The sequence below is a fragment of the Xylocopa sonorina genome, chromosome 3 (genome assembly GCF_050948175.1).
Source record: "Xylocopa sonorina isolate GNS202 chromosome 3, iyXylSono1_principal, whole genome shotgun sequence".
Lineage (NCBI taxonomy): Eukaryota > Metazoa > Arthropoda > Insecta > Hymenoptera > Apidae > Xylocopa > Xylocopa sonorina.
Genome location: NC_135195.1, coordinates 8,889,706 through 8,911,725, shown reverse-complemented (window position 1 = coordinate 8,911,725; position 22,020 = coordinate 8,889,706). Strand labels below are relative to the sequence as shown.

Here is a 22,020-nt window from a genome sequence, read left to right as displayed (position 1 = left end):
TAAATAAAAATAGAATAAACGTACATTTGCAGAAGCAGCACATGTTGTCGAGAAGCCCTCGCAGCAGTGTTCAGGAACATTTTCAAAACTCTTCGAAAGCACTGCACGTTTGCACTTTGAAGAAAAAAACTGCGTACTATATGCGTAATTACTTTTCCGCGTGTTCGTACCGAGAGATCGAGCTATATTTCACGTAGGTCACGTAATCGCGCAGAGGGTTACAACGTTCGCGCCATTTCGCGTTCGGACCGGAAACGTAACAGGACGTTCGCCGAAAAGCTCGGGGTGACGGAGCGAGCCGAGGCTCGCCGAGTATAGCCGAGACGAATCGTGAGCCGTCGGTGGTGTGGGGTGTGCGTCTGTTAGTCGCACGCCGGTCGTTGAATGGAGCGGGTGTGGAGACGCGTACAAGGTGCCGGGCGTCGCGGTGGCGCAGCTCGCTGTGGCTGCCCTGTACAGCCGTGTCAGCTGCACGTGGACCAACGCGCGAAACGCGGGGGCGGTCGGAAATCTCGTGGTGGACCGCAGACGATCGTGTGTGGTTGTCAGGTGCAGCCATGTCCGGTGCATCCGGTGCTGATTAGAGTTCGTCGTACCCGACCCGCGGTTGGCAACTGTGACTGTCCACCAGAATCACAGCCTTGTCCTCATGCACCGCGTATATCAGCCGTGCGAAGGATTCGAAGGTAAGTAAACTAAAATCATCGATTGTCACCTTATCTTTCTCATTATTGTCCGTCGTTCTTCTTCTTTTTGACATTCTTTTTCCCTCCATTTTGTCTATTACGCCGTATCGATAACGTATACGTTGTTGCGAACAATTGTTAGTTAAAAAGCTGGAAGAAACGATGTAACGACGTGTTGATCGTATTTACGAAACCGTAAGCGAAGCTCGAAGCGGCGAGAGTTTAGTTTAACCTGGCGCTCTTTCCTAGGGCGAGGGTAATGCGTGTACTTAACGATGGGAAGGTGAACCGAGGGGATTATCGCGTTGCATGCTTGAAGCAGACAGAAGGCTTAAGTAGTCGAAACACTTTCGCGTGATTTTATTATGCCAGATAAAAGTATAAGATTATAGACGTGATTGAAGGGGGAGCTTTAAAAGGAACCGAGGAATAAATCGTGACTGGTTGTATTATAGGTTCATATTCTACAGGTAGCTTGCCAGAAAAGTCCATACAGCTGCGACGTTGTGTTTCTTTATTTACTTCAGAGTCGAATCGAGGACTGTTATGTTACGTAGGACATACGTGAATAGCTTTTTCTTACGAGAGGATCGTTTCGAACAGCGCAATGACCTTAACATTTGTTGGGGTAGTACCTGAACCAGCATTCTTATTCGTGTTGAATACTATTAGTGTATTTCGTGGAAATTGAAATCAGCACAAAGTATTGAGATAAATGTTTGTTTCCATGTGTGAAATAACGTTACCTTGGTATGTTGAAATTGTTATACATCTTGTATTTTTCAGTACTGTGCACATTTCTGTTTTCAATATTCATGACGAAGTTTTGTTATATGGTTTTATTGAAATATCAACGATACAATGTTTAATCAATAATTAATTTACTGAAATAACAAAACGTGTTGTTGTACGTTTCAATTATACGTCAAAATTAGTTGGTATTTTTAACTCGCTGGTTGGAAATTTGAAGCAGAATATCGATCGATAGGAGTACACTTTGCATGGAATATATATATATATATATATATATTATAACCTGTTTATATTTGTTCTTCCCTTATTGACTTCATATATGATCGAGAGTCATACATCTTAATGATTAATGATATTTTTTACTAGACTGTGCCGTGTATGAAATATCGTTTACGCAAAGACAACTTTAAGTACTAACAAAAGCTTTTAGATATCCATCATCGGACATTCATTTTCCAGCGTATCGTTAGCGGAGTTTGGAGCAAAAAGAGATAGTAAATTAAGTTGCACTGTGATTTTATTTTTTTACAATTCGCTTTGGAATATTTTTCATATTGCTTTGAATAATTCTACTCGTGTGTAGTCGTCTGGAAATATTGCACGTTTCACCATGTCGCTTTGCCAGTTTATTATATCCCCGTCCAAAAAATAACAAAAAATTCCAGGCTATTACTGTACTTTTTGCTCATTTCGCGTTTTACTTTGTCGTTAACGTCTTGAGCGTTATGGATGTTTGCGTATATAGCACCGTCGTCGTTTTTCCCCTTTGTTACTCATAGTTCCGCTCTTAAATCACCTCGAGGGAAATTTAAAATAATTTAAAGAGTTATTCTCTTAAGAGATCGATGATGCTAACCTTGATTGCTTACTCGTTAACGCCAGTCATTATTTTTAACATCACATACCGTGTATATGTTTATAAATTATTTAAATATCACGGATCCCTGCATTAACGAAGCGAAATTAATTAATTGATTTAAAAGAATATCACGTCGAGCGAAACTGACTACCGAAATGTTATAAACGAAGCTGAAATTCGACAGAAACGAACGTGACACTGTCTGATCCACCAAAAACTGTAATAGGTATCACTAGGATTTGACATAGTATATTCGAAATACGGGAAGAGCCAATAGCATTCGGTGGGATTTATCTAGGCTAGCGTGAAGCGTGTTAGAGACCACTGGTCGTGACAGTAAGCATTGAAATCCAACAAGATTCAGTAGGGCGTAGTGCTAGTCTTCGTACAATATGATTTAAACCTTGGAGTGGCATAGAGCCGATCAGAATTCGATCGAAGTCGGATAAGAAAAATTAGAACTAGCTGAATTGAAAAGAACCCGGCAGGAAGCTGGTCTTATTATGTTAGAGCGATTGGTATCTAGCTGGATCTATGACTCAACTGTGGACGTTCTCATAAATTATGTCGAGGTATTGGTCATTATATCAATGGCACTCGCCTCGTAATACTTGACTGCGAGAGTAGTGAACCCTAAATCCTAACTGACTTTCCTGTGTATATATAAGCTATCCGCAGATTTGCATTTATACACATTTTCGAAGCGACGCGTGCATATGCATAGGACTTTGAAAGTCGGTCGCCTCGAACGCATAATTTCATTACTCTTCATTTTCATAGTATTTCATCCCAAAGGATTACCCTTTTCATTTGAACTCACCCTCAGCGAACAGTAGGGTGTTCGTCCATATTATTCGAAGGGTTGATAACCGCGTTCCACTTTTCACAGATGCGACTGTCCGGAACGTCCCTGTCGGCACTCAGCGACGAGCAGCGGCACGCGCCATCGAGTGTCGGTGCAATCTTCGTCGCCCACGTTCTCCCAGGCGAGCCAGTCGAATCAACAGCAACAGCAGCAGCAACCGTGCGAGTGCGCCGATAAAGTAAACTGCATCCACACAGGCGGAGGTGAGTGCGAGTGCAGCGAGGAAGCAAAGCCGTGCTCGCACACGGTCAGACAACGCCGGTCGCGTCGCACGTGCGATTGCAGTGGTAGCGGATCGCAACCGTGCAGCCATAAACCGCAGCATGAGGGACGAATAAAGCGTGTCAAGTGCCGTGTGAGGCGCGCCGGTTGCGCTATGGCCAGGTGCACCGCGGAACTCGCGATGCTGCACTTGCACTGGGGTCTCGCCACCGAATGTGCGCCCTGCAGACCGCGCGCACTCACGCGACGGCTCTGCAGGAGGCAGCAAAGCGACAACGAACTCTACAGGAGCAACAGCTTCAAGTTCGAGCGGTTCGAGAGGAGCAAGGACGAGTGCGCCACCCCGCTCCGCAAACAGGTGAGTGCTACCACTCCGTGACGTGCCTCTCTTCTTTAATGAACGTAGACGTTTTCATTGCGAGGTTTAATTATTCCCTGTGCAGTGGAGCACGGAGTTGAAACGTAACGTTAAACGAAATATTTCGTATTCGAGAGAGAAGTTGTTCGATCATTGGTAAAGTTCGATTACGAACAGCGCTCGGTTACTGAAACTATCGACTTCAAGGTTCACCCCACGCTCCATCGTGAAGATTTATGCCACGGTCGAGTCACTGACCTCCAATCTCCACTCCCTACAGTCTAACCCTTGACAACTTCTACCGAAAGCATATAGTCAGGCACATCTTCATCCTCACGAGCTTCTTCCAAACACTCAGTATCTGAATCTTATCTAGCTATATAGTTGGAAGGGTTGAATAGCAACCGTAAATAATTTCAGTCACAGAGATCTACGATATTCATTACATTTTATTCAGATGTTGGGAAACAATGTGTGCGTGTTGGGAGATATTTTGTTGCTTTCTGAAGATGCGCTTGAATAAGCTTACAATGGTACTTTTATTACTTTTGAGTGGCCACTCCGGTTCGGAGTATCTTTTAGCTTGAGGGAGTGGCGTTGATTCATGCTAATTATTCGTACGCTTTGTTTTGTGCACAGAAATGCTTTCTTGCATTTATAATGGACATAATAGCGCGAGTATTTCGTTTCAGTCTTTTAGAACGCACGTCGTTGCAGTAAAGCTATTACGACCGATAGAAGTATAACATTATTGTTCGTAAAAAGCAGATCACTTGCTTCTCTGCAAATCTCTTCTATATCCCCTTCGTATCGAGCTTATAATTTGTTATTACGTAATTAAAGCTTCGAGACAATAATGAGAGAAGAATTTTATAGCGCTCAAAGCTTCATTTTTGAGCTTGCACGTTCGTTGAAACATTCCACCGAACGAATTCACATCTATTTAAAGTCACTTCACGTTAATCACCGTTGAAATATAACAAACCAATTAACGGGTATCAGATCAAAGTTGGTTGCTCTGTTTGTGCATCTTGGTATCAGGATTGGTCAAATAACTAAAACCTTTGTTAAGCGAAGTGGCTTTATTAAATGAGGACTGAGACCAGTTCACGTGCGCGAGAGCTCTGTAGAAGGCAGTAGAGCGACAACGAGTTCTACTTTGCGAACAGCTTTAAGTTTGAGCGCTTTGAGAGCAGCAGAGTTGAGTATGGTATTCCACTTAGCATGTAGACGAGTCTTCGCGGTGCGCGCTTTGGTGCCAATGGCGGTATGTCGTTTTTTACGTTCGTATTACTGCAGTTTGCTCGTATTACAAAGACGGAAGGAAGTGAAGGAAATTCGTACGTCATTAGGGTTATGAAAACGCGTAGAAGAATTGTCACTTATCTTTTTATACGCGCCACCATTTGTTCGATTCGTTCCAGTAGATCGAAGCACTGCGATTGTGCGACGAGACCCACCGCAAAATAGATTTCCGAAAAGAAAAATAAATTCTCGTCTCGCCGTTCTGTGTGTCGAAGGTTTATTGCAGGAAATTCCACGTCATACGTTTTACAGGTGTAGCCGGATGAAAGTATCCCGTATTAAGGGAACAATTTTGCTTTTATTGCGCAAAACGTTGCCTCGAGGCGAGGCAAGACGATGAAGATTGCACCTGCGATGGTGTATCCGATAAGGCGCTTCTAGGGATTCATCCCTGAAAAGAGAATTTAAATTGAAGCAAGATGGAGTTACATCAAGTTCGTGAATACGAAACAGTCGAAGCATACGGCTTTTGTGATATCCGCCCAACGGGTGGGGTTTTCTTAAATGGATTTCACGCCGCGATGATACCACGTCGCCGAAATTTCCTGCAAGCTGCGGGGTGCAGGTTACACGGTAACGCGAGTGGAAAATCTTTGCAACGTCGCGATCAATATTAACTAACGGGTAACAGAGGGTTCGTGTAACATAGATCTGTTTGGTTATAGCGAGAAGTCTATCGGTATTTAATTTAGAATCAGATTCTGACTGTAAGGTAAATTGATTTGCGATACGCCCTTTCCGCGTCAAAGGGCATCAAGGAAGCAAAGGAGTTCTCGATAATCAGAATTTATTAGATGTAGTTGTAAAGTATATCTATGCTAGAACACACTGTACGTTGAACGTTTAATATGGAGAAATTCGAATGCTTTTTTCGCGTACGAAAGTATTCAAGTCTGAAAAATTGCTTAACAACCATGGAACGTAGAGCGCATGGTAACACGATTGGCGTTTACGATAGCGGAGAATCGGAAAAGAGTGACAGACAGGCTAAACGGTTATTGGAGAATCTTTTTTTCCTATGCATTATATACGCTTCGTTTTCACTGTTTTACGCGGCACGAATGTACGTTTCAGCTCAGCTAGACCTTTATAATGGTTATTATCCGAGTCAATATCAGGTTATCGAATTAAGGATTGCCACACGAACCTATTTCAGCGCAGAAATCCTCCATTAATTTCTGGAAAAGTTAGATAGGTCCAAGGGACAGGTGTAATATGTATAGAATGCAGGCGAAATAACATTTTCTTTGTTGAGGATTTCGTACAAATGTAATTTGTACATACGAGTGTAATTTATTTCGTACGGATGTATCATACAGATACATGGAAAGCTTTGTAACCTACTTTGGCTTATGAGGAGAGACGTTTGTGCGCGTTAATAGATTTACAATTGAATTTTTATTCCTTCCGGATGTTACCCGAATATGAAGCACGTTAACGAGCGTGCAATGCTTATTCACGCTGCTAACTGTTCCTGTCCCCTTCATTTTTGTGTGCCAAATTGCTCCCACCAAATATCGTTTAACTCTTCAATTATAGGACATGTGCCAACGTTTTAACACGATCAGTTTAATTGTAAGGATGCCCTGGATAAGGAATTTTTTTTTCAAATTTATAAACAGTGATTATGAAATTGGGAGTTAAATGTGAGCAATTTTGGCGTGTCAAATTTATAAGTTAGGAGGTTCCTCCTCAGCGTTAAGTATGATGTATGACTTGGGAAATGGAATGTCTAATGTAATCAGGAAGATGCATCATCCCCTTGTAAGAATTAATTTTCCATATGTTCGTATGTACAGCAAAGCTTTCTAGTTTCACATATAGCCGGGTTAAAATTAATATAGGAAGTACTTCTCGCGATTAATTCACACGTAGCGTTTTCAGACATGTTTTACAATAATTTCTAGCAACATACCACAAATTTAATTACAAGCTTCGACCAACACGATGAATTCTATTACGCAACGCGAACACCTTGAACTGCTGGTATAAATCATTCCACTGTTCTGTATGTCTAAAAATTCAGTTTGGTGGCTAGGCGAATCCCTTCAGTTTAATCCGGTAATTAAGGTATGCCGGATGAAAACGAACGAATACAGCCTAGAGCAAATCGGCTATAGCAAATTTGCGGGCTGCGCGTCTGCACGTTTGGGAAACTTAATTATTCTTGGTATAACGGTGTGGGTGCTGAATACGAGCTGCGGTAAAGAGAATGGGTTATTCTGTTATGCATCCAGCACCACGTGTTTATGCTATAATGTTGTAGCACTTGCTACAGTATTTGAATTTATTTCTCGTTACGAAGGGATTGCTGCATAACATTCGTACGCGTTCAGTTTTATTGCACTCCGCGCGTATAGAATTGTTATACTCGCGTGTAACGCACAAATTTGCGATCCAATAATTTCCATACGACGATCGAACGATTTTTAAGCAAATGGAAACAAAAATGACGGCGCGCATCGCAGCGAACAAATAAACGGCAGTTTCGTTTATTTTCAAAGGTAGCGGTGGTAATTTCGTTGCAACGTTGAATGTAACTGAATTATTTTCACGCTAGCAGAGCCACGGCGAGGCGGTGCTTTCTGTCAGTTCAACTAGCGACATGGATACCCTATCTTAATTAATTACCGCGTCCAGGGAAGAACTTAATGAATTTCGTACAATGCTACGTCACGGTAACGAAGCGCACACGTGAATTGTGCTCTGCCTTGAGAAATGCCGTTTAATGAGGCGAGTAATTAACCTGAAAGGAATGCGACATCGTTAATTATTTAATCTACGATCTAAATTTAGTTTATTGGCGATGCGGCCATCTTCGCACTTGAATTAAGCAAGACGAACGTGATTATAATTAATGTACTAAACTACGGAAGATTAGAGGAGCAATTTTATTTTTTTTTCTTATTTAATCACACTTCTTCACCTTAAAAGTTATATAATTTTGAGAGGAATATTGAAAGTTTAATGCTGTTTAAAGTATTCTTTCAGAACAAACATTTTTCAAAGTAATTTAGAATCTCGTTAGATCAAACGAGTTCGTTAATAAGTAATATTGATAATTTACGTGATATAAATACATTGTCTTTCGTCCAGAACACTTCGTTAATGAAAGTTGGGGCACAGAACGATGATCAAATTTTAGTTGGATATAATAAAAAGTAGAAAATAAGACTTCTTTATCGTCGCGAGGGAATCGACTCCGTAGAACTGGCCCAGTTTCAGACAATTATCGTCCTACTCCTTTCTTTTCCTCAGCATCGAGCGACTATCTGTGTGTTAAGCAGTCCTGATCTGTGTGTTAAGAAGTGTCTTTCGTGTGTATTCGCCATTTCGAGAAATTGAAAGCGGAAACGAAATTTCATTAGCAATGTAAATACGTCCGTGGATCGAAATTCTCGGGAAAACAATAAATCTTGTTATATCCCGAGGAAATGAGTCTTCCTGTAAAGCAATTATCGCTACCTTTACCGAATTACGGAAATTCGAAATAAAGATTGCGAACATCGAGCAGTATGCGTTTTTCGTCTTTATAGCGTGTGTGTACTTGTTTGCACTTTTCGTGTTTCATCAACTGAACGCAAGAATCCGTTTATAAAAGGGACAATACTCCATCTTTGCAACGCGTGGCTCGATTATTTCATTTGTGAAATTAAAGTGGTCGCTTTGGAACGGGAACGTTTAATCTGGCCGTGAAATCTTGCAAGCTATTCTCTGAAAGTTGTCGTCGGTGCAGTCGTTTCGCTCGCGTCTCGAAACGCCGGTCTTATTATAAATTCTATTCCCAAATTTCGTTTCGTGATTTCCCATGCGTGTTCCGAGCTTTTCTGACCGTAACCACGTTCGCGTCGCGCTTTTAACCAAACATCATATTTACGTAAGAAGAAAACGACTCTCTTTCTCTTTTAAATAAAACAATTAACATCTCTTTCATATGAGTATTGTCGCGGACGAATTAATTGTTGTCTAATAATTTCTGTCTCTTTCTCGTTACCAGAAAGCATAGATTCGACAAACCTCTGTTTATAAAAAAAAAAGCTTCTTTCTAACTCGAGTGAAAAGGTTTACTTTCGCGCGTCCCTTGTCCCTTTGTTTCTTAATTCCCGTTGTTTCTACGAAATGCAAACATTTGTGACGACCTCTCATCATGAGGCGTTGTGGCACCGAGTTGGTGTTACTCGTAATGGAATTTTCTGCGAGAACTTTTCTTCGCACAATAACATTTCCATTTTAGTCATTCTGCGCTCGTAACGTGCATATTTTCTGTTAACAATGCACGCTGGTTTTTATGACGGATGAAAATTCTACACCATATTGCGCTGGCTCATAATACATCCACAAGGGATGGTTTCGTACTGTTACACGGGGAATTAAAAAACTGTGTGTACCGTGCTATACGTACAATCCATATGTCTCTTATTAAATTGCAAAAAAGTTCTACGTGTCCGTTCTTTTATTTGACTCTTGTATCAAATGGCATTTTATAAAGCTTAGAAACTCTAGTAAAATGCAAGGAGTTGCAATTTCTGAATTTTCTTTAAGGTAGTTAGAAACGTTCCCTTGCTGAAAGTGACTTTCTTTTCTCAAAGAAATGTTTAAGGAAACTTTTCTGCTATTTAAGAGAAAAATTGGAATACGGTCTCGCGTTTAACATCGCCGCGACAATACGGTTGTTAAGAATTGAATTATAGCTGAGATACGTAGCTGAGAGTTTACGTTTATTGGCAAACTTATTTCGAATCTATTAAGAGTTATTAAGCGGGTCCGGAAGTAAGGAAATTGAACTATGCCCTCTTAATCGAAGTTGCTTGTTAAACGTAGAAATCTTTATGCTGAAAATTTCTCATCAGTTTATAAGAAATTCTTTAGTATCGCGTAAAAATAATTGAAGAGCAGAGCTCTCGGAATATTAAACTGAATTTGTTGTAGGCTTGATATTTTATAGTACGACACCGTCATCCATTGACGCGTTCAATTGTTATACGTTTATTTATGCGTTTCTTTTCGTCTACTCAACTCGATGCCAGAAGTGAATAAAAGCTATTCATCAATCGCTTTCAAGTAGCACCGAAAATGAGAGCAACATATGAACGTCATGGTATATATTGATTTTGCTGTATCAACTGACCCGTTATTTCGTACTTTGCCAGTCCTCTCGTGAAATCCGACTAAAAATCAAAAGCAGAATTGCCAACAATTTACGTTTTATGCGACTATTCGTTGATGCGTAAGCTTCCGCGCGTTAACGATATCAAACTGGTCGTTTCGGTGCATTGATTTTAATCAAAAGGAGACACTTTTCATTTAGTCATTGGTAACGTGGCCTCGTTCGTTGTTGATTAGTCCCATTGGTAACCATAGAAATTAAATATCAGTATGAAATACAGCTTTAGTCCACGAAAAATGAGATTCTTCCTTTGTTCAAATATGTATTGATCGCCGGCACCAAAATGAAGCCTCGAGTAAACTGAAAAGTGAAGAAAATGAATCCGTTTCTGAGATGGCCTTTTCCTTCTCACAAAGAGACATTATTTCAAGTAGCCTCGAGCAGCTCCGCGGTATCTACCCCTTTCCGTGATAATGATGACAGTCTCCGCTTGTAATTTCACCAATTTACAGTTCTCACTGGTAACTGAGTTATTTATCATCATTCTTGATATCGTTATTATTGATTTGTAATTCCACTGAAATCAAATAGTTAGATGCAATATGGACGTAAACTGTTTTTCATTTGCATGTGATTACACGAGTTCAGTGTATGTTGCTTTACATGAACTTTATGGCCGCGGTAAATCATTCTTAATGGCAGCGTTTAGTTGATGATAGCTTTCGCAGTTGTATTCGGTCCCATGACATACATGACAGAGGAGAGATACACGGGGTGACTGGTTTCTTGTGACACGGGCACGTCCGCGTGAATAATCCGAACGCATTACAAATACGTGAATTATGGCCCCATTTGATTTCGGTGTTGTAGCATAAACGCAAAAGCGGAATCAAAATGTAATCGATGTTAGCGCAGCTGGAATTTCATTGGGAATATTCGAATATGTTCGAGCGTGTAAAGTAATGCCTGTAAAATCAACGAGAAACCAAGACAAATGTTGAACTGTTAGTTACAGCTGGTTGAATGGTAAGATCGATCATAAGTCGATTAATTGCGTCTTTATCTAGATTCCAATTTTGGTATACGCAGAGTGCGTAATTTGAGCGTAAGTAATATTTTTATAAAACTGGCGGAAAGTTTTCACAGGAGCAGGTTGGTCGTTATTTGTTTCCACCGTGTAACTTCAGTCGTTTACTCCTTTTTTTTCGGTCGAAACGTGCACACAGAGCGAAACTGTGCATGGAAATTGAATATTAATGTCCAGATACGTTACGGTACACGGCGTTATTTTATAAAAATTTTTAGATAAAATTGCTTGCTCCGAACGCGCGGAATAAATAAAAGTAACTTTTCTTTTCTTTAATAATATTGCTTCGGGCGAAAACAAAATTTTATTGATCCTTCGAGCGCTATGAACTCATACGTGGTTCCTCGAGTAACCATTCGATATGAGCTGATGAAGCTATACGAATTCCCGATTAAAAGTATTGGGACGCATATTGATTTGATATTCAGGTCAGGAGTATGAAGAAATAATTACATGTTGCGTATTGAATAAACATTTAATTATTTTTAAATAAATAGAGAGTACAGAATGAAATGTTTGCATATAAAATTGTTGGAGAAAAATGAATTTCAGTTTTGTTTAGAACAAGCGTGTTAATTCGAAGTTTCGAGTTGACAGACCACTATTTATACACGTGTTTCGATTTGTATCCATAAATAGACAGAAACCAAATAGTGGTACCGTGTGTATTTGCAGGTACAAATACAAGCAGAAATAGTTGTCTATTAACTCACAATTTCCAATTAATACGCGTGCACTTAACAGATGGTAGAATCATTTCTCTCAAAAATAAAGCTTGTATGCAACAACTGCTTTCTGTCTTTTTGACGTCGTTTTACATGTACTATATAGTATGCAGTTTAGGTTATTCTTAACTTAAACTGCGTGTTGTCGAATCCAGTCCAAGAAGGAGGTAACGCGTGTGTAGACAGTAGGATATTTGGAGAGGGCACATCCTCTGGACCACGATACGATACCAACGATCTTTCCATTGACAGTAAGGGGGCCGCCAGAGTCACCCTGTACGTAAAAGTTGGTTAAATTTCTCGAGAAAAATTTTAGAACTGTTTCGCATAGAAATGTCACTCACGTTGCACGCTCCTTTCTCAGTTTGCGGATCATTGGCACAAATTTGCGAATCGAAGATGGTATGATAAACATTTTTGCAGGTGGTCTGGTCGGTGATAAAGATTCTTGCTTTCTGAAGTTTATCCGTCGTTGGTCCGTTCAGCTGTATAATGGAATATTTATGTCGCATACATTCATTTTAAATTTTTTAAGTTCCAGAGGTTTCTAGGATTTTTCATTTTTCACATAATCGTATATCTTCAGTTGGAAATTTGTGATACGTTTCATTTGATATAAGTTAACACTTACTCGGAGCCTGCCCCATCCCGAAACTATGGCCTCTGCTCCAGCTCGTACGGGTTCATTTGCGCTTGGCAGAGGAACGTAAGATACCTGTGGACCTTTCGCGATTTCTTTGTTCACCTAGAACGGATAAAAGTGTTCGAAATATAAGCTTAAGTCTTTAAAATTTTGCTCGCCCATTGAATACCATTTCTCTTATCGTGTATTCGTTTCTTCGCGTATTACAAATTCTTATCAGTTTTGCATAAATGAAGTTGAATAGAAGTTAGATACCCTGATGAGAGCGATGTCGTTCATCCAGTTATTAGAGGGCGTGTATTTCTCGTGTACGATGATCTTCGTAGCTTGGTACACCGCTGGTCGAACTTGCAAGTTGACAGTTCCAACGACTACTTCGATATTGGTACCCTGGCTGTTGACGATAGACGTTATAGATTTTATGTCGCTCACGTTACGATAATAAAGAAGGATTTTTCTTGATGAGAAATTAAAACTCACTCAACGACGCAATGTGCTGCTGTGAGAATGTAATTCGCGTTGAGCACCGATCCACCGCAGAAGTGGCGGCCATTTTTTTGCAGGGATACCTTACAAATGAGAATAATATTTTGTTTAGAAGCTTGTTTCGAGTTATTCTAATACGATTTTTTATTCCGATACATAAAGAATGAAATATCTCTTTACGTACCTGGAATGGAATTTCGCCTGATTTCACATCTTGACCGTTTACGATCCTTGGATCCAAGTTTTGAGTTAGACTGGTGGCTATAATCGTGTAATATTAATGGAACAGTTGATATACAAAGTTCACAGTTGACGTTATCGCGATTAATCAATGTTATTTTCGATGGAATTAGGATAGTAGCAAATGATCACTCACCATTAGCCGCTGCTAATGCTGCGATGAAAAGTAGTAACACTGAATTCATGTCTAGATTACCGATACTGAGAAAGTTCAAAGTAATTAACGAGCGATGAAGTTACCGAGTAACGTGCTCGTTTTATATCCGAAGATTACATACTTTAAAAATGGTCTGTGATCGATAAATAGTCTTTATCTGGATTGTGATGAAGATAAATTTACTTTTGATTCATATTAACAGCTATATACATTATTTTATCAGTTTTCTTCGATAAGCAATTGTGATTGCCAAATATTCCGTGTTTCTGTTGAATCTGTAAAGAACTTCGTGGAAACGTGTGTCGGTGTTTCAAAATTTGAATCGAAATATAAGTAAAACGTTATCGATTATTGATTATCGAAATTTTTCTTAAATATTAATGTAACGTAGCATACGTGGCAATGCATTTGATCTTTGTTATTATTAATCAGGATAAGTAAAGAAAATTTTATTGTCATCAATCTCTGGTGATAATAAACGATAATTAAGATAAATTTCATAATTATACCTTTTTCAATTAGTTAATTATAGTTCTGAGAGAAAGATAAAACTAATCAAATATCAATCTTTGCCATTTATTATCTTCATTTATCTAGTTTATTCATTACACCATATAAAACAATACAAATCATGATTTTAATATATTTTAAAATTTTTATTGCATTTAAAAATCGACGATCTATACAATTCCCTTTGAATTTAATTTAAATTACGCGTTGTTGGATCCAATTTACGAAAGAGGAAGCAGGAGTGAAGACAGCTGGGTATTAAGGGAGACCACATCCTATCGCATAGGATACGAGTCTAACCACTTTTCTCTTAACAGTGAAGGGTCTTCCAAAATCATCTTATAGATTCTAGTATAGAAGTATAGAAGCAGTATAGACGTTCATGGTTAATTAGCCCATAACATTACTTAAAATGCTTCTTTTATATCGTAGAGAACGTTGATACAGACTTGTAAATCGTGCATGTCATCGTAAGTACTTCTGTACGATCTTCTCTCGTTTTTACGCTTATGAACTTTACAAAACCTTGGCAGTTTTCAATAAAGTTGCATTAAAATTTAGTACCTCGATCAAGGTGATATCGTTGATCACGGAAATCTTAAGTTTGTGATTTTCATGAATGATAATCTTCTCAGTTTGATGCATCGATATATAGGAATAAGATTAGAGGATATGAAATAAGTTACAAACACGATTAACCGATGAAATGTATATCACATAGAGAGTAAAATACACATAATTTATTATGGTGTATATAATAATACTTTAGGGGATGGAAAGGTAATTATTTTTACTCTGCAAAATATCAAAATGGTTCGTCGCATGTCACAAATTTTGTGTCCTCTGCTCTTCTTCGTTTTTTACTTTCGGTTCACGTTTCGTTTGCCACATTTACACAGCGTGCAATCTTATCCAATCAAGGTGAGCTGCCACGCGGGTGTAGACAGTTGGGTAATCGGTGAGGGCGCAGCCCATTGCCCAAGAAACGAGACCAACGAGCTTTCCACCGACGGTCAAGGGGCCACCAGAGTCACCCTAAAGCAAAAAGAAACATCCATGTTTCCCAGAACAATTCCAGTGAAATCGTGATTTTAACGAGTCTCTACAGATTTTTTCATAGAATTTAGGTAAGAATGTACAACAATACCATTGACGTAAATTCTATGAAATTACTATCTCAGAAAAGATATGTAGGTGTGTGCGAAATAGCAATTTTATCCGCATAACTTGAGTGAATGGAACTTACATGGCAGGAACCCTTTTGGATAGATGGGTCATACGCACAGATTTGCGAATTGTAGATGTTGTAGTCCTCTTTGCCGTATATCAACCGACAGTATTCTCGATCAGCAATCAAAATATCTACACGTTGTAGGTAAACGGTCGTGGGACCACCTTGCTACAATTATACAACACATACACATGTTGGTATTATTCGTGGAAATCAAACGCGCCAAGAACACGCGTGGAAATGTGTGGAATCGGGTTAATGATTTACTTACCCAGAGCCTGCCCCATCCAGAAACTGTTGCCAATGTATTCGCTGGAATATCTGCGTCGCTCAATGGAAGTGGGACGAAAGCGACTTGATTCGACTTTACGAATGGTGTTTCGACCTGCGAGAGTAAACCATGGCGATACAAGAATATTAGTTTGATTCGATATTGTCGTGTAACCTTTGATCTCGTTACGGAAAATCATCGACTTTGAGTACCTTGAGTAACGCAATGTCGTTCAACCAGGAATTATCTTCATCGTAGTTCTCGTGAACGATGATTTTCTTAACGCTGTGCTCGGAGCCTTGTTCTGGTTTGGACAGATCGATCGTGCCGGCAACGACTTTGATGGCACTGGCTGTGTTGCTTTAAAAAGGAAAGGGTTCCCCACGATTACACGTTTCACCACTTTTTAATGGAAGTTCAAGTAACAGGCTTTCGGGAGGAATTTTTCGAATGCTTACCCGCTGACGCAGTGAGCCGCGGTAATGACATAATTTTCATTAAGGACGGAGCCGCCGCAGAAATGGAACGAGCTGTCCCGGTATTGAAGGGACACCTAGGAATAAAACCATGTAATTTAATGAAATCCACGAAGAAAGGCGATTGTGACAGTGACAGATGGAGGAAGTGCGCGAAACATAAAGAAAGAAGTGTAGGAATATTCTACGAAATATTGTTTAATTTGTTACATTTTACGTCTATCTTGGAGTGAAAGTATCGCGACTTGCACCGGAGAATGAGATCAGAAGCTTTAATTTTCATCTTATTTCATCTTTATTCGTAGCAGACAACAACTTCTCTTATTAAAGTGACTTACCTGATACGGGATTTCTCCCGGTTTAGCGTTTTCGCCATTTACGATCCTAGGATCGTACTTCGGTAGCAGTCCACCTGCGCAAATAACAACAGTAAATAATAATTAGTACCCAATGATTGTGGATGAAACGCTGCTCATTATGCGACTGCCGCTGATTGCTCAGCTTATTAGCTACATTTAATCACAGAAATTGCTGCCTGATGAACACACACGAAACAGAAAGAGTCCTTTAATGCTCGTATTACGTATCAAGCCTGTTAAATTAAAGCTAAAACCATGAAGATCGACGCGAAATCAATTTGCGTAGAATGAATTCGTCAAATTAGTATTGCGCCACGATGGAACAATGAATTTAGAGACCACTCACCACTGGCGAACGCTATAAGCGCGAGCAATGACAACGTTGTTAAGTACATGTCTTCAATCGAACAGTTTCCGGTTGATTATACCAAAACCCCGTGGAAGACAATATTTTATATACCCTGTCGCGGTACTTGAAAAATAGCCAGGTTTAAGTCGCATGCTACTCGAGATTAGATAGGTCCATAATCTGTGTTGTATCAATATCTCGATTTCGAGATCGATCCAGATTGCTGTGATTAATTATTTTCTGATAACACTTCCGAGATTCATCGATAACTCGGATGGCGGTAGTCTGTCCTCATCTCCTTCACCATTTTACAGGACGTTGCTCGCGATCGTTTAAAGTCGGCAAAGTCAGTAATGATTTGTCGTTATTCACGGTTCGACTTATCATAATGCCACAATCATTTTGTAGCTTGTGCTGTACGCTTCTGAAGGAAAAAATGTAATTTCGAAACAGAAAGTTATTCATACTTTTTAATTGCAATTTGTTTCGCCACGCGAGCCTTTGAGTTTTTCACGAGTTATTAATTCTGTCTATGATAAGTAGGAAACATAAAGTTCAGAAATGAAAATTGTAAAAATTGGTGTTTGGTCATTAAAGAGCGTGTGTACATTTTTAATTATAGCAGGAGAGTAAACGAACGTAAAATATAAATCTGATATTTGCTCGAACAATTTCAAATCGCGATCAAATTGCCATAGATACGTGGACGTACGCCACTCATTATTTATTATATCAATTAATCCGGATATTAAAGCAGTGATTGAATATTTTTTGTTTGGTTTTTTGATATTTATCAGATTTGTAGATCAAGCGGATATTAAGAAACAATGGGAAGCCGATTAAATTTATATGGCAATAAAATCTGAAATTTATGAATGGAATCTTGTAGATAAGATAACTTCTCGCTTCCAATTCATTTTTCTGCGAATAAAAGGAAAAAAGGTGAGATTTCCACCGAAGACAGAAAATATCAACAAGAAATTTCACCACAAATAAAAAGAATAAATACATTTTTAATACAACGATTCACCTACGTCATCGTTTGGATAAATGAATTGCACTGCAGTATTCAATAGTATAAATGATCGTGATACGTTACTGATAGTGGAAACGGTTGATATACATATAATGGTAAAGCACACTGATAAGTGAATCATTGGTTGTTCACACGCTGTCATTGTGATCGATATTCCTACAATAAGGTCGCACTTAATATCGTTCATTGCTATCTAGTTGTGTAATTATTGTTACTTGTCGTAGTTTATTGCTTCTGAATTTCCAGTTTTGTAATCGAGGTCTTTTTTGGTGTCAAGTAGTTCTGATTAGCGACGCGACACGTCTGTTTCCTTTGATATTAGAATACAAATATAATTCGTCACGTTGATACATTGCACGAATTTTATTATACTGTCGCACTTATAGCGGCGTGCTACCACTTAAACGCTCTATACTCGCGAGTACCTTTCCTCTATCGAAAATTAATGTCTTATTAAAAGAAACAATTACACCAATTGTTATTATTCCCCTTCTGGATCCAACTTCTTCCAGAGCCTCTAATTTTTTTTCTCCTTCCTTCAGCTTCTGAATTATTCGAAGTATCTGCTCTTAAAATATCGATTTCTGCAAAAGCGCAGACGGAATGAACGATTCAAAGGTTGTCCGAGGAAAACGAGGACTCTCAAGCGGAGTGTTCGTGTGAATTATTCGAGAGAGCAGTTTTCTTCCCTTGCTCGGCTAGCTTGGATTTTCGTGAAAGCCGGAACGAGAAGTATCATTTGAAGGGGACGCGGTTTCTTAGAGGACGATCTCTAAATTCCTTCCTACCCGTGTGCAACGCAGACCACTCGCCTCCCACCTAATTATCGCATTACGGTTCGCGTGCACGTATTTCTGCAATTTCGTTAAACGTCATTCGGAATTTCTGCATACATGCCTGTGCCTTTCGTTTAACGGTAGATGCCAAGCAATAGGTTGAAATTGCTCGTTTTACATTTTCTCGTAGCGTTGCTTCTATATTTTCCGTCATTTCAGAAATTACTTTCCGATGAAATGCGCCTGTGCGAACATCTGTTTTATTATTCTTCTTCTAATGGCCGCGTCGATTGGTAATTAGGCTGGTGGTTGGAGAGAATGCATTGATCCTTTTTAGTTCGCTCGGTGGCACCGGAAACGGGAGCAACACGTGAAGCTCTCTCTCTCTCCCTCTCTCTCTCTCTCTCTCTCTCTCTCTCTCTCTCTCTCTCTCTCTCTCTCTCTTTCAGGAGAGGATGGCGTATTGATCCTTACAGCACCACCTGACCTCCTATCCTTTTTCAGCCGGCGACATTATCCTTCCTAAATCTAGCGTCGTAGAGACGTCATAATTGCATCTAGATGAATCGTACGAACCACCTTTCTTAGCCTCGTTAACTTAATTAATATAACTAACATTTTCGGATGTCAAGTAAGTTATTTTTGTACAAAATGCAGTTTCATCGTTACCTTTGTGCTACTTTTGTTAGAACAGGTTTTTCGAGATCTACGTATTTCATGCTTTGGAATATAATAGATTAGTAGGTGGGATATTTCAATTGCACGGAACTAAGTAATAAACGTTTACTTCGACTCCCTTCGACCCTGGGAAGAGGGTCTATATACTTTTTGCCATCTCCTTAATGCTTTGTCTGGCGTTTCTTCTTACTTTCGGCTATTCTTCACCCCACCATTCCTTTCTTTCATTTCGCTTTTCGTTAGTTTTACTTTTTTCCATTATCTAAATCATTGCATTCGTTATTCTACTTATTATCGTTAAGCCTAAAAGTTTCCTTCCATTTTAACACTACACTGAGATCGGTATCGTGCGACACTTGCGATCGTGGATTAAATTACCGTAGAATCAACTCGTTATGACAATCCCCTCTGAAATGAGAAGTTGAGAATTGGGTCGCGAAGGTGTTAGCCCGTACTATTCGTAATTCGAAGTGAACGATACCAACGAATCGGAGCTGGGTTTTCTTACCTCGACCAGGAGATAACGATTCGGACGGAGTTGGGCGAATTTAGTTGGCGGCGCCGGGAGAATAACACCGAACCCACACCGAAAGTCTTTTAACGGGACTTGGGACAGATATATATGGACTTCTCGAAGATATCGAAAGTAATCTTCTTGCGTTATTAAGGTCGAGACCACGATTTACGGCCATTTGACATGGATATACGTCCCGCGTTCCTTACCGATCAATAATTTACCTTGGACGTGGGATCTTCTTTGTCTTCTTATCGAATCTTCCTCGCCAAGTAGTTACGTGTCAGACATAAATCCCAGAATTCGATTCGAAATTAATAACAAACGTTCGTGCAACGAATACCTAATAATTAATTCATAGGCTAGTATCTATGGGAGGGTAAACATCAAATTGGTACGATCGATCGAGTAACGCGGTGCATCGAAATCCGGCGAGTATCTCCGCGGCATCCGCTTTTACGTTCTTACGATGTTTCCGTCATACCCGGGGGTAAACATCTGTTACGAAGCTGGTCGTTTAATTGATTATTCGGATCCAGGCCGGGGGGACGAGCGAGGCAGAATAAACGTGTGCATTAATCACGACTGTAAACGAGATCGAGTTCGCTCCGGGGTGGAACGATCATCGTGCGCCAAGTTGTGCTAACCTGCGACTTCGGTATTTGCTCGAGCCACCCCTTCAGTGTACGCGATACAAGCTGCTGCATTGTTTGCGTCGGACGATGCGAAGTTTTCGATGTCTTTTTCCATTGTGCAAACGCTCGCGTACAGACGCAGACACGGGACGGCTACAGTCCGCCTCGTTAAGGAACTTCCGTGGATGTAAATACCGTTCGCCTCCGACTCTTTGATGCAACTTCGCTAAATCAAATTTACTTTCGTCAAAGTTGAAGTCCGGTCGTTTGATTTGTATCGCGGGAACAGCTTTCGCAGATACAGGCGTCGATTTCTGCCACGATTGCTTCGTTGTTGCCGCTTACGATTGTCCGCGACAGAAATTTCATTTATACGATTGCTGTGCGATTCGCTCGAGCATCTTGCCTTTGATACGATTCTACCGAGTGTACAATTTCTAATAACAATCGTATCGAGTGTAATAATTTCTTGTTAGTGCTTCTCGCGTTTAATTAGCATCCGATTGAGCGTTCTACTCGCGATGGATCGGCTCGATGGAAGCTTCTGTTCTCCGCGCTGGTACCGTGTTCAATTGGACGCGTGGGCCAGTGCAACGAAAGTGGCGATGTCATTACAGATTCAATCTCCTGGCACGGAATGATAAATACGTATACAAGGGAGTGTATCAGAGGCATTGTCGAGAGGGCCGTCACGAGCGCGCGTATATATTCGAAAGTGGTTAACCGATTGTGCAAAGCGTTGCGGATATCTCTGTAACGACGGATTTCAACCGGTTCGTATAAACACAAGGGTAAAATCAAAGGACGATTGATGACGTCGCGCATCCAATTCTCGGCCATTCGGCCTCCTATCGTCCCGGGCGTATAAAATGTAATCCCACGGAAATTGAAAGGAATTAGCGCGATGTATAGTTTTCATTTCGTGCTGCGATCGGCTCCCTCGCGAGAGCAATAATTTCATCAAATCGTGGATGCTTGCGAAGAAACCGAACGATTAATCACTGGGCATGTGTAAATGGAGAATTGTAGCCTCGTGTTACAAATTAATTGGACGAAGTAGATCGTACAAGTTTTCCGATCTTGTCCGCTGATCGATTTTTTGCAACTTGTGAAGTAGCATCGCGCCTGTTGAGCGAGCTGAACAAGCGCGAGAGTCTATCATAAATCACTCGACTAAACGTTACACGTAAAAATTGTACGGTAACATTGAAATATTTGGCGACCGTTCAATCGTCAATTCGTATTCAATCTCGTCGATTTTCTTTGCCGGCGTGTTAACAGCGCGCACAGCTGGAACACGATTTCTTCTGTAGACGTTCAATGGTATTTTTTGCATTCTACGGATAATATCGGATTATATCGGATAATATCGAAACTTCCCTTGTCCTTGTTAGCCGTGTTTCCCGTGTATCGGTACGGAAAGTTTCACGCTGCACAACGGGGGTGTTAGGGTTCTGAAACGGCGTGTACTGTATTCAATGGATCCTGGACTTGTCTGCATCGGTAGCTGTAAATCCGACATTGTCCGTATCGGTTTTTGTACGTACACCCTATATGCCATATGTATGAACATCGCTGCATTAGCCGTTGCTTGCATTGTTTCCGACGTATCCACTGAATTGCTTCTATCAGTTTCCGCGAAATCGATATTAGTTTCTTTCAGATTAATTGGGTTTATGGCATGCTTCGACA

General features: G+C 40.1%; 3 protein-coding genes across 3 annotated transcripts in view; 1 reads left to right on the top strand and 2 right to left on the bottom strand.

The window, feature by feature from the left end:
* Nucleotides 1-377: 377 nt before the first annotated feature.
* Nucleotides 378-22,020, top strand: part of Hwt (SH2 domain-containing adapter heavyweight) — a 168,363-nt gene continuing 146,720 nt past the window's right edge. Inside the window, exons 1-2 of the mRNA XM_076892437.1 lie at nt 378-686; nt 3,188-3,743. Coding sequence (XP_076748552.1) covers nt 385-686; nt 3,188-3,743 — 858 coding nt within the window. The 5' untranslated portion in view covers nt 378-384. The remainder of the gene's footprint in view (nt 687-3,187; nt 3,744-22,020) is intronic.
* Nucleotides 11,749-13,614, bottom strand: LOC143422106 (chymotrypsin-2-like). The gene is made up of 7 exons (XM_076892513.1): nt 13,473-13,614; nt 13,281-13,357; nt 13,091-13,179; nt 12,866-13,004; nt 12,599-12,712; nt 12,312-12,452; nt 11,749-12,241 (listed from the first exon to the last, which is right to left on the bottom strand). The coding sequence occupies exons 1-7, from the start codon at nt 13,519-13,521 to the stop codon at nt 12,098-12,100; spliced, it is 753 nt and encodes a 250-aa protein (XP_076748628.1). The 5' UTR covers nt 13,522-13,614; the 3' UTR covers nt 11,749-12,097.
* Nucleotides 14,850-16,834, bottom strand: LOC143422099 (trypsin-1-like). Its single transcript, XM_076892504.1, has 7 exons — nt 16,687-16,834; nt 16,320-16,393; nt 15,964-16,058; nt 15,718-15,865; nt 15,506-15,619; nt 15,250-15,402; nt 14,850-15,038 (listed from the first exon to the last, which is right to left on the bottom strand). The coding sequence occupies exons 1-7, from the start codon at nt 16,733-16,735 to the stop codon at nt 14,895-14,897; spliced, it is 777 nt and encodes a 258-aa protein (XP_076748619.1). The 5' UTR covers nt 16,736-16,834; the 3' UTR covers nt 14,850-14,894.

What these genes read in the sequence shown, in the direction of transcription:
- LOC143422106 (XM_076892513.1), bottom strand. Translation starts at nt 13,521, where the DNA reads ATGAATTCAGTGTTACTACTTTTCATCGCAGCATTAGCAGCGGCTAAT. An exon ending in AGCATTAGCAGCGGCTAATG is followed by an intron (nt 13,358 to 13,472) that starts GTGAGTGATCAT and finishes ACACGATTATAG; the next exon opens with CCACCAGTCTAACTCAAAAC. An exon ending in CGGGATGGGGCAGGCTCCGA is followed by an intron (nt 12,453 to 12,598) that starts GTAAGTGTTAAC and finishes TCCATTATACAG; the next exon opens with CTGAACGGACCAACGACGGA.
- LOC143422099 (XM_076892504.1), bottom strand. Translation starts at nt 16,735, where the DNA reads ATGTACTTAACAACGTTGTCATTGCTCGCGCTTATAGCGTTCGCCAGT. An exon ending in GCTTATAGCGTTCGCCAGTG is followed by an intron (nt 16,394 to 16,686) that starts GTGAGTGGTCTC and finishes TTATTTGCGCAG; the next exon opens with GTGGACTGCTACCGAAGTAC. An exon ending in ACGACATTGCGTTACTCAAG is followed by an intron (nt 15,620 to 15,717) that starts GTACTCAAAGTC and finishes TTACTCTCGCAG; the next exon opens with GTCGAAACACCATTCGTAAA.